Source organism: Symsagittifera roscoffensis, chromosome 1, assembly GCF_963678635.1.
Source record: "Symsagittifera roscoffensis chromosome 1, txSymRosc1.1, whole genome shotgun sequence".
Lineage (NCBI taxonomy): Eukaryota > Metazoa > Xenacoelomorpha > Acoela > Convolutidae > Symsagittifera > Symsagittifera roscoffensis.
In genome coordinates, this window is record NC_087062.1 from 24,657,024 (window position 1) to 24,669,287 (window position 12,264).

The 12,264-nt window shown below is 36.7% G+C and overlaps 1 protein-coding gene across 1 annotated transcript in view; it reads left to right on the forward strand.

The window, feature by feature from the left end:
• The window catches only part of LOC134841687 (uncharacterized), a 41,073-nt gene extending 34,450 nt beyond the window's left edge, over window positions 1-6,623 (forward strand). Inside the window, exons 7-12 of the mRNA XM_063857726.1 lie at window positions 2,677-2,718; window positions 3,806-3,886; window positions 4,067-4,147; window positions 4,240-4,314; window positions 4,513-5,629; window positions 5,857-6,623. Coding sequence (XP_063713796.1) covers window positions 2,677-2,718; window positions 3,806-3,886; window positions 4,067-4,147; window positions 4,240-4,314; window positions 4,513-5,629; window positions 5,857-6,100 — 1,640 coding nt within the window. The 3' untranslated portion in view covers window positions 6,101-6,623. The remainder of the gene's footprint in view (window positions 1-2,676; window positions 2,719-3,805; window positions 3,887-4,066; window positions 4,148-4,239; window positions 4,315-4,512; window positions 5,630-5,856) is intronic.
• Window positions 6,624-12,264: the final 5,641 nt, after the last annotated feature.

The following is a 12,264-nucleotide window of genomic DNA, read 5'->3' on the forward strand; positions in this document are numbered from 1 at the left end:
GATGACATTAGAACTAAATTTCACGAGTGGCACTCCTGTCTCCCAGTCTTAGGGCAGATGACTATTCCCCGCTGTTACTTCACAGAACATGTGGGTCCAATTCAGCTTCACATGTTCGGCGATAGCTCGCAGGACGTTTTCTGCGCTGTTTGATTTTTGCGAGCGCGACTCACGAGTTCAAATAACACTCTAATATCCTTCATTTTTGGGGAAGATCGCGTTGCGCCCTTTCGAGTTTAGTTTAATTATGTCTACATGTGGTCAGATAATACTACGGTTTTGTAGTCGCTAAACTCCAATGGCAATTTACCCGTATTCGTCGCTAACCTCTACGGTATGCTAGGCAGAAAGCGAGATACTGAAGAAGTGCTAGAAACAACACTCTGCTTAGTTGAGCGGTCTTTGAATTCGAGGCCCATCACGCCCCTAAGTACCGATTCACTTGAGTTAGAAGCGTTAACCCCAAACCATTTTTTTACTTGGACAACATGTTACAAGCTTACCCTCGCTTTCACCTGAGGCATACATCGACCACAAGAAAACATACGTGCTTGCGCAGTCGTACGATAACGCTATTTGGTCTCGTTGGCTGCGAGAATATGTTCCCTTTCTGAATAAGCGTGTCAAGTGGCACATTCAGTCTGACTTCACTTTTAAGACAGGCGATCTTGTATGGGTTATTGAGCCCGATAGTCTGCGAGGGTACTACCCTCTCGCCCGAATTGTTGAGCTAAACTAACGACAGGATGGTTGCGCGCGATCCTCCCTTGATAAGACTGCAACAAGCGAACTGTTTCGGCAGACCGTTAAGCTCGCTCCGGCTCTTCCGCTTTCTGGGGCGAAAGATGTTCACGCTCAAGTAGCGCGAAAGTAAGTAAAGTGAAATACGATTCTATACAAGAACTAATGGCCGAGCGTCTAAGCTTATGTACCAAAACTAAGTAGACCAGTCCGGCTTAGGTTCGAGTCCTCAACGTGCCTATGTTTTAAGATACTAAAAAAGGAGTGCCCGTCCTTTTTGACCCTTTTGAACTGTGCTTTGGTTCTAACACGGTTCAGGCTTGATTAAGGCTGACCGTTAAAAATAGTAATTTGTCTCAAAGACATTACCGGTTCTTGCGGCTAGCTTAGGCCGATTCATTTCGGTTTCGGGACAGATTTTTGGTGGTTTTTCTGATATGTTCAAGTTAAAGCAGAGTGAATCATGGATTTTTTGAGAGTTGTTGCCGATAAGTTCTCATTAATTCAAGCATTTGAGCCTTCATTTTTTTTTCAAATGACGGATTTGAGTGCGCAAACCATACAAAGTAACAAAAATGGATTGTATAAAACTATTTACAGGTCTAAGAGCCGTACAGAACCTACCATAGCACAGTAGTTTTAGCAAATAAAACAGGCTTTTTGTGAGTTTGCGTCAAAAGTATAATATGAATGAAGGTGGTGGTGCTGGTTGCAGGTTTATAAATCTCAAGTTTTTTGTCAATTTTCCGGAATTAGTTAAGCTGTTCATTTCTTTTTTCAACCAAAATACGCTTCTTAATGCATACTTGGGCGGCAGAAAACTATCCAATTATTTCTGATGCTTATAATAGTAATTTTGAGACAGATTGTTGGGTTTTTGTTAATGTTATCGTTCAGTTATTGGCGGACAATTTCCAAGCCAATTTTTTTCATTTTCTTGTTAATGGCTGTCATGTTTTTCGTTGTAAGGATAATGATCTGAAAGTTGATAAGCTAGAAGTTGATCTAATCTGATTTCTACATTTCTCATTTGGGACTATGCTATTTTAAATTTATATACGGTAGCAAGAGAAATATTCGTAACTTGATTGAATTGGTATCTGTTTTTTTAATTAATCTGTGACATTTTTTCGATTGAATTTTTTTTGAGGAAAAACCACAATTCTGTGGAGATTTTTCGAGTAAGGATCCACAACTAAACCTTTATTGTTCCGAACATTTGAAAAATGTGGAGAAACTTTGTATTCGGGTGTATTTTAGTTTTTTTTGTTTTCCACGCTATATCATGTAATTATCGGAATGGGTCAAGTGATGTATCATATTAAAACCCTTTCAGTCGTAATTTGAGCGACAATAAAAAGTTTCCAAAAATTATTCCCAGTGTTGAGAATAACCGATTTAAAATTTTTGTGTTTCAGTCCAATTTCGAGCGAGTTAAGCTATGTTCGATATATATAAATGTTGGGCGTCTAAAAAAACTTGATCTTGCTAAAAAAACAGTTTTAGAAGCTTAATTAAGCGCTTTCTCGGTCATACAAATTTTCATAGAAATTTAAACTAAATATTCAGTGCAAAATAATTAGGAATTTTTTTTGATTTTTTTCATCGTTTCGTTCATTTATTTTTTGAAAACAATTGTAGTATTTCATGCCTAATTCACTAACTCTCTAAGCGTTTGTATAGTTGTATAATCGCACCACGCGGAAGAAACGACGCTGATTTGAAGATTAAAAAAAGGTTTCTTTTGTCGTTTTTTACGAATGTGGTCGGCACATTCTGTGCTACTTGCACAGCAACCGGCTATCCTTGTTAAAATTAGTTTTAGTTGTAAATTACGACCGGGTAGATTTTTGGAAAAAAATTAAATTATCTCAGAAGGCTTTTCATTGCAGTCAAAATTTTCCTCGATTTTCCATGATGAATTATGAATTTCAGAACTTTGTGTGGGTCGATCTCTGGAGCCGCTCAGCGAATCAGGTATGTCCATGTTTCTAGACTGATCTTTTCCAGTGGAAAAAGAAGAAACGCCATCATTTGGGCTCAATTCCTATCTTTTGAAAAGAGATCATTCGTTGCAGGCAATTTCTGCTTTAATAGCTTTAAATATCGAGTCTATCTTGCTGCTATATGATGAGTCTTGTTTTGCTTTTAGTAGGATTATTTAGTTTGTCAAATGCCGTGCCCTTGGATGTACTTTCCTTGTGTGCTGGAAAATGTCAAAATTTATGCTGCGAGCTGTTGCTACGCAATGTCATTTTTTTGACGGGGCTTATGCGGTTTTTTGATAAGTTTAATCTGCCTTCTTTTGTTTTTTTTTCTGTTTGGTCAGCCATTTTGGTTTATCGAGCTCTACTGAATCACAAAAATGCCTATATATTCGCAAAAGTTTTCTGCGTCGCTGACAAGTTTTTTATTGAAAGTAGCGCCTGAACGAAAATTTAGAGTTGGTGAGCCCAACCCGAAACGTTTGGAAAAATTTGCGACGAGAATTGAAGAAGTATCTGGCAAATCATAGTATCAGATGAATGCAGTTTTTATGACAAATAGGTATTAATTATTATGGTTTAGGAGACATTTTTTGGTTGTTTAAATAAAATTTCTTGTATGGCCAAAAATATAGTAATTAGGTTGCAAAAATTGTAAGTTGCAAAAAATGTAATTAAGTTGCAAAAAATAATCAGTTACAATTCGAAAAACACACTATCTTTTTGAGGAGCTTATCCGAGTAAAAACACAGTTTTTATCAAACTGATATCAAAACTGGTCAGAAAGATTGCATATATATTCAGCTATTATTAGGATATAATATAAAATTTGCGCAGATCATTTAAAGGTTAATTAGTTGTGTTATGTTACTCATGTTAATCTCGCATATCTCAAAATTATTGCTCGTTAGTTGCTAATAAAAGAGGCCCACTGTAACTAATGATTGCCTCCATTATAATTAGCGACGACTAATATACATTTCATTGTTTAACGATATATTTCTTTATTAAATCAATATATTTCAAATTTTTGTAAGTAATAATTATTCAGTGAATTGAATTTGATACTCTTTGTTTAGTGATGGTAAATGCCACAGAAAACTTAGCTGTAAATTCAGACCGACAGGAAGTCATTAAAACACACGATCTTCATGTGGAAGGTAAGCTGTAAAGTTTAGTCTCCATGGAAGAGTTCTTTATGTAAACTATGGAAGTATTATTCTTGCAACTTATAATGAAAATGACGTTTTTTTGAGGTTGCGGCTAATTATAATAGTAGCTAATTTATCAAAAATGTTAATAATTGATTTTTTAAGATATGTAATTTGTCTTTGTTTTAGGCGTGGCAATTTCTTCGGACAACAGAAGTCCAGCAGATTTTCCGGCATCTGAGAACATATCAACAACTGACCAATCAGAAGGTGAGTATAAAATGTTCATTCCATAGTAATAATTTGTAAGTTGTGTTAGCTTAAGTTTGGTCCTGCTCATAACTTAATGGTAATCATTTCAGGAAGGGCCGATGCACATGAAGAGCTGAAAGTTCCGTTAGCGGACAAGGACATGAACGCATTTGACTCAGTCGAATGTTAGTACTGCATTAAATTATGCAAGCTCAAAACATCAAATTTTCATTTATCCACGATCGACCACGAGTTTTCGTGGACAACGTATCAACGCCGTTGCTTTTTTATCACTTGATGGGCATCTTCATAATTAACGTCAAGCTTTTTCGACCTGTTTCTAGAGCATTATAGATCTAATTAATTATGTCGTGATATTTCAGCTATCACTCCATCGGAAAGCGAGTCAGATAATACGGAGAGTCAAGATGATGGTCAAGACTCATCAGTAAAAACTCCAAAGCTGAATAAAAAGAGACGCGCCAATGCTAATAGAGTTCCGAAACCACCGAAAATTGTAAAGTACGGCTGTAGAAAATCTGTATCTATCAAATTAGACAAGGCAAATCTGTCGCAAAAACACATCGACTGGGTTGAACCCATTTTCAAAGAGTATCTAACGATAGCAGATGAAAGTGCGAGTCAAGATTTTATATCCGATGGACCTACGCCGAAAAAGAGAAAAGCGCACAAAGATCCCTACGTCGTGGATAAAATTCTGGCTATGATCATGGATCCGGCAGGCGATGACTTGTTCTACATTCGCTGGTTCGGTTATAGTGATAGAACTTGGGAACCGTTTGCGAATCTGGACAACTGTCCAGGAAAGCTGGCCGAATTTAGAAGAGAGTTGAAACAGTTAAGCAAGTATGAGGAGCAACGTAGTTTATGCCGAGAAAAGACGAAAGAATTTTTGGATAAAATTAATGAACCGTGGCCAAATCATGACTCAGGAATCGAAGTCAGAAATGACGTGGATCTTACATGGCCTATGATGACGTTTAATTATATAATTAACCTTAAGATGCCTGCTGATAAAGAAAACGTGACCATAAGTTGCGAATGTGTCGATGGAATCTGTGATGAAAAATGTGCCTGTGCTACCCAAGAGGGATTCAAGATGCCTTACAATCAGGACGGTATTCTGATCAATCGTAGCCAAAACTACCCCGTTTATGAGTGCAACGATAACTGTCCCTGTGACCCGGAGAAGTGCCAGTTTAGAGTGGTCCAGAAAGGTAGAAAAGTCAAGATGCAGATCTTCAAGACATCAAATGGACGTGGATGGGGCGTGAAGGCTCTTGAGCATATCAAGAAGAATCAGTTTGTAGTCGAGTACATAGGCGAAGTTGTATCCTATCAAGAGGCCAATGAGAGAGGCAAGCAGTACGATGCTAGAGGGAGGACATACCTGTTTGACATGGATCTGTTCGAAATTGAAGGTCAAGATGAAAGCCAGAAGTTCACGATTGACGCAAAGCCATATGGAAATGAAGCTAGGTCTGTTCTGTTTGATCATTTTTCTTTCAAATCATGAGCAGTGATTTACGAGTTGAGCAAAAAAAAAACACATTTTTGCCGGGCATAATTTTTTCTCTGAAAACTTTACAAGAACTGAAAAGGATATGCAATTTTTGATAAGATGCTGTTGTATCTGCTATTAATTGACTACGCTCATCGATAAATGCGCAAATTGTTTCGAACAAATTCTATTCGTCTTTTTTCAGATTTATCAACCACGCTTGTCACCCAAATTTGTTCACTCGTGCAGTTTGGTGGGAGAGCGCAGACCCCTCAATTCACCACTTGGCCCTATTCGCCAAAAGAGACATCAAAATAGGGGATGAGCTCAGCTTCAGCTACAACAACTCATCACTCTCTAAAGAATCAGATGAGGTCAAACGGGAGAAAAACGAAGGTCAAGTCAAGTGCCAGTGCAGAAAGAACTGCCCTAACAAACTCTTCAAATGAAATCAGCTCAAAGTTTAATGAGGTCTTGTTCGTACCGAAAAAACTCAAGATAGACTAAAGTTGCAATCACTGTTGTTAAAGGCAGCAAGTTAATCTTGCTATACGATTGTCTTATGCGCATCTTAGCCATTCGATAAGAGCGGAGCCAGTGTTATAGCTGAAATTAATTGGATATGATTTTAAAGAATTTGATTCGTTAATGTGAAATTTTGTAAGTTTGTTATTTTTGACTAAATTGCTCGGAAAAATTGATTTGGGTCTTTTGTGGTTTCTATCGCAATTTTGTGGTTTCAATCACAGAAATGGTAGCAATGTATTTGCTTCTGAAGTGCAATAATTGTAACTAGTTTGTCTTTTATTAAATTGATCCGTTGAAGTGTTCGATTGTTTTTATCTTTAATTTAATCTTTAATTGAAATTCAAAATTTTGAAACGCGTTATTTTTGATGTCAATAAGCCTGATTTCCTGATTGAAAAGATCTGACACGCAGTGTTTCGACCTGAAAAAAAATACATTAGCTACGCAAAGAGTCAGCAACCTAAGACTTGACGTCTATCAAGACCAGTGTTGATCAGTGTGGTAAATTAGAGCGATTTCTGACGAAACATCGTACTTGCACTCGAACATAACTTAGAACTGACAATGGAAAACGACAATGGAAAATGAGAACCCTCTCCCCAAATGTCTATCGTTTACAGAGCTGTTGACAATCAGGTCAGTCTTAATTAAAATCCAAAGTTGAGTTACCTCCTTGCTGCAAACCAGTGTAGCTACATTGATAGAAGTAAAGCTATTTCTCTTCTAGCTATTTTTCTATTTTTGGAACGAAAGGATTTGTTCTTGGTTATATTTTGTGTAAATTTTTGACAGCGAGGTGACTTTGAGTTTCACACAAACAACAAAAAAAAATATGGCAAACAATTCAAGAACAGATGTGGCCGTTGATTTAAAAAGAAAACCTTATTTGAAGAAAACGAAAATTATGCGATTGTACACGCGATTCGAACCCTTAAGCTCCTAACCGGAACCTCAAAAATTGTCTCCAATTTAGTAAACGCATTGATCACTGCATGAAGTTCGGTTCGTTTTGAGACAAACCTGCAGATGAACTGAGTTCAGACCATTATCTGCAAGAAGCCCTGTGAATGACAATGGGCTATTCTCATGCGCGAATGGGCGAAACAAAGTTGTAGGCCAAGGAGCGAAGGCAAAAATTAACCGAAAGTCAATTTTTAAACAGAAACAATTGCCATTCGGTTAAAAAGAATTAAATGAAGCAATACTTTGCTAATTTCATTGCGAAACCCTTGAAATGTAAAATTTATCCCACTTTTGCGGCTGTCAATGAAAAATTTGAAGATTTTTCATTTTTCTGCTGTTTTTAAATTCGGCCAATATCAATACTCCAGTCCCTCGAAATGCTTACTTCCTTTCCAACTTTTAGATTACTGAAATCTGATTGGCTGAATTTTATTTTTGCGCATTCGGTCCTTCGCGCATGAGGGATTCCACCAATGAGACGGGTGTGATCCAGACAGTGAATTTAATACGCAATTATGAGAGACAGTAAAGCAATTATTCGTTTACTGCCTAATTTGTTCTATTACCTGCCAAAATGCCTTCATTTTGTATGTTTTTCTCGATATTAAGTTCACTGTCTAGATTAGAACCGCATCCTTGTTATTCACCGCATGCCCAAATTAAAGTGATAGGTCGGTAATCCTTTGTTTTAGCTCATCGGAAATGGGCAGATCAGATCAGTAAACCAAAAACGGAATTATCTGATCAGTGAACTGGGCTGTTAAAATCGACGTCAAATTTGAACCATACTGTAACCCAACAATACTGCTTGTATATCAAAAGGTAAAACCCTGAGTGTTCTGACTGCCCCTGACCTGGTTTCGAACGGTTTTGTGTTTAATAAATTATTATCCTTGCGATAAACAACTTTGTTCTCACAGTATGATCTCCAAGTTTGAGGTCTCTTTTTTCAGCACGTTGCACCTTTAACACTACGACTAATTGTGCCTAGAGTTATTGCATTACTCGATCTACTGTTAAAAAAATTCAGATAAATTGTAGGCTTAATTGATTTCGTCCGAATTTTTGTCGGCTTTTTGCCGGGTGTTTTTGTTTGAAAATTCCATTCAATTGATTATAAAAATCAAGTCGAAGAAAGTAACACGATGATGTTTTTTTCAAACACGTTTTTAAAACACCTTTTTTATAGACGCTAAAACCTTTAGTTAGAAAAGAAAAAACTTAGAAGCTATTTTTTGTTTGATTTCATTTTAAAATTCAGTTTTCTTTCGAAAGCTTGGTGTCTGATTATAACTTCAAATTCAATCCAAGATCCGGTGCATGTATCTTAGAGGTAAAACACTTGCTTGAGACGACCAAGGTCTGTGGTTCGAATTCGACCGGGACCTGTTTTTTGCAAACTTTTTTTTCTATGGTTTTTTGGGTTATCCCCTGTCAATCTTTAATTGAAATTCAAAATTTTGAAACGCGTTTTTTTAATGTCAATAAGCCTGATTTCCTGATTGAAAAGATCTGACACGCATTGTTTCGACCTGAAAATAAATACATTAGCTACGCAAAGAGTCAGCAACCTAAGACTTGACGTCTATCAGGACCAGTGTTGATCAGTGTAGTAAATTAGAGCGATTTCTGACGAAACATCGTAATTGCACTCGAACATAACTTAGAACTGACAATAAAAAACGACTAATTGGAAAACGACAATGGAAAACGAGAACGGTTGAAAGAGGGGTATAACCCTCTCCCCAAATGTCTATCGTTTACAGAGCTGTTGACAATCAGATCAGTCTTAATTAAAATTCAAAGTTGAGTTACCTCCTTGCTGCAAACCAGTGTAGTTACAATGATAGAAGTAAAGCTATTTCTCTTCTAGCTGTTTTTCTATTTGGAACGAAAGGATTTGTTCTCGGTTATATTTTGTGTAAATTTTTGACAGCGATGTGACTTTGAATTTCACACAAACAACAAAAAAAAATACGGTAAACAATTCCAGAACAGGTGTGGCCGTTGATTTAAAAAGAAAAGTTTATTTGAAGAATACGAAAATTATGCGATTGTACACGCGATTCGAACCCTTAAGCTCCCAACCGGAACCTCAAACATTGTCTTCAATTTAGTAAACGCATTGATCACTGCATGAAGTTCGGTTCGTTTTGAGACAAACCTGCAGATGAAATGAGTTCAGACCATTATCTGCAAGAAGCACTGTGAATGACAATGGGCTATTCTCATGCGCGAAGGACCGAACGGGCGAAAAAAATTGTAGGCCAAGGACCAAAGACAAAATCAACCGAAAGTCAATTTTTAAACAGTAACAATTGCCATTCGGTTAAAATGAATTAAATGAAGCAATACTTTGATACTTTCATTACGAAACCCTTGAAATGTAAAATTTATCCCACTTTTGCCGCTGTCAATGAAAAATTTGAAGGTTTTGCATATTTCTGCCGTTTTTAAATTCGGCCAATATCAATACTCCAGTCCCTGGAAATGCTTACTTCCTTTCCAACTTTTAGATTACTGAAATCTGATTGGCTGAATTTTATTTTCGCGCATTCGGTCCTTCGCGCATGAGGGATTCCACCAATGAGACGGGTGTGATCCAGACAGTGAATTTGATACGCAATTATGAGAGACAGTAAAGCAAACAAAGCAGAATCAAAGTAGCCAATTAGAAGAAAATTGTTAGCCGATTGTTAAAACCGTATTTATTACAGCAGTTAGTCTTATTTTTGTTCGCTTTGAGGTGTGAAACAATTATTCGTTTACCGCCTAATTTGTTCTATTACCTGCCAAAATGCCTTCTCTTTGTATGTTTTTCTCGATATTAAATTCACTGTCTAGATTAGAACCGCCTCCTTGTTATTCACCGCATGCCCAAATTAAAGTGATATGTCGGTAATCCTTTGTTTTAACTCATCGGAAATGGGCAGATCAGATCAGTAAACCAAAAACGGAATTATATGATCAGTGAACTGGTTTGTTAAATTCGGCTTCAAATTTGAACCATACTGTAAGCCAACAAGACTGCTTGTATATCAAAAGGTAAAACCTTGAGTGTTCTGACTGCCCCTGACCTGGTTTCGAACGGTTTTGTGTTTAATAAATTATTATCCTTGCGATAAACAACTTTGTTCTCACAGTATGTTCTCCAAGTTTGAGGTCTCTTTTTTCAGCACGTTGCACATTTAACACTACGACTAATTGTGCCTAGAGTTAATGCATTACTCGATCTACTGTTAAAAAAATTCAGATAAATTGTAGGCTTAATTGATTTCGTCCGAATTTTTGTCGGCTTTTTGCCGGGTGTTTTTTTTTTTAAATTCCATTCAATTGATTATAAAAATCAAGTCGGAGAAAGTAACACGATGATGTTTTTTTCATACACGTTTTTAAAACACTTTTTTAAAGACGCTAAAACCTTTAGTTAGAAAAGAAAAAACTTAGAAGCTATTTTTTGTTTGATTTCTTTTTAAAAGTTCAGTTTTCTTTCGAAAGCTTGGTGTCTGATTATAACTTCAAATTCAATCCACGATCCGGTGCATGTATCTTAGAGGTAAAACACTTGCTTGAGACGACCAAGGTCTGTGGTTTGAATTCGACCGGGACCTGTTTTTTGCAAACTTTTTTTCTATGGTTTTTTGGGTTATCCCCTGTCAATCTTTAATTGAAATTTAAAATTTTGAAACGCGTTATTTTTGATGTCAATAAGCCTGATTTCCTGATTGAAAAGATCTGACACGCAGTGTTTCGAACTAAAAAAAATACATTAGCTACGCAAAGAGTCAGCAACCTAAGACTTGACGTCTATCAAGCCCAGTGTTGATCAGTGTAGTAAATTAGAGCGATTTCTGACGAAACATCGTAATTGCACTCGAACATAACTTAGAACTGACAATAAAAAAACGACTAATTGTAAAACGACAATGGAAAACGAGAACGGTTGAAAGAGGGGTATAACCCTATCCCCAAATGTCTATCGTTTACAGAGCTGTTGACAATCAGATCAGTCGTAATTAAAATCCAAAGTTGAGTTACCTCCTTGCTGCAAACCAGTGTAGTTACATTGATAGAAGTAAAGCTATTTCTCTTCTAGCTGTTTTTCTATTTGGAACGAAAGGATTTGTTCTTGGTTTTGTTTTGTGTAATTTTTTGACAGTGAGGTGACTTTGAGTTTCACACAAACAACAAAAAAAAATACGGCAAACAATTCAAGAACAGATGTGGCCGTTGATTTAAAAAGAAAAGTTTATTTGAAGAAAACGAAAATTATGCGATTGTACACGCGATTCGAACCCTTAAGCTCCTAACCAGAACCTCAAAAATTGTCTTCAATTTAGTAAACGCATTGATCACTGCATGAAGTTCGGTTCGTTTTGAGACAAACCTGCAGATGAAATGAGTTCAGACCATTATCTGCAAGAAGCCCTGTGAATGACAATGGGCTATTCTCATGCGCGAAGGACCGAATGGGCGAAAAAAAGTTGTAGGCCAAGGACCGAAGACAAAATTAACCGAAAGTCAATTTTTAAACAGAAACAATTGCCATTCGGTTAAAATGAATTAAATGAAGCAATACTTTGATACTTTCATTACGAAACCCTTGAAATGTAAAATTTATCCCACTTTTGCCGCTGTCAATGAAAAATTTGAAGGTTTTGCATATTTCTGCCGTTTTTAAATTCGGCCAATATCAATACTCCAGTCCCTGGAAATGCTTACTTCCTTTCCAACTTTTAGATTACTGAAATCTGATTGGCTGAATTTTATTTTCGCGCATTCGGTCCTTCGCGCATGAGGGATTCCACCAATGAGACGGGTGTGATCCAGACAGTGAATTTGATACGCAATTATGAGAGACAGTAAAGCAAACAAAGCAGAATCAAAGTAGCCAATTAGAAGAAAATTGTTAGCCGATTGTTAAAACCGTATTTATTACAGCAGTTAGTCTTATTTTTGTTCGCTTTGAGGTGTGAAACAATTATTCGTTTACCGCCTAATTTGTTCTATTACCTGCCAAAATGCCTTCTCTTTGTATGTTTTTCTCGATATTAAATTCACTGTCTAGATTAGAACCGCCTCCTTGTTATTCACCGCATGCCCAAATTAAAGTGATATGTCG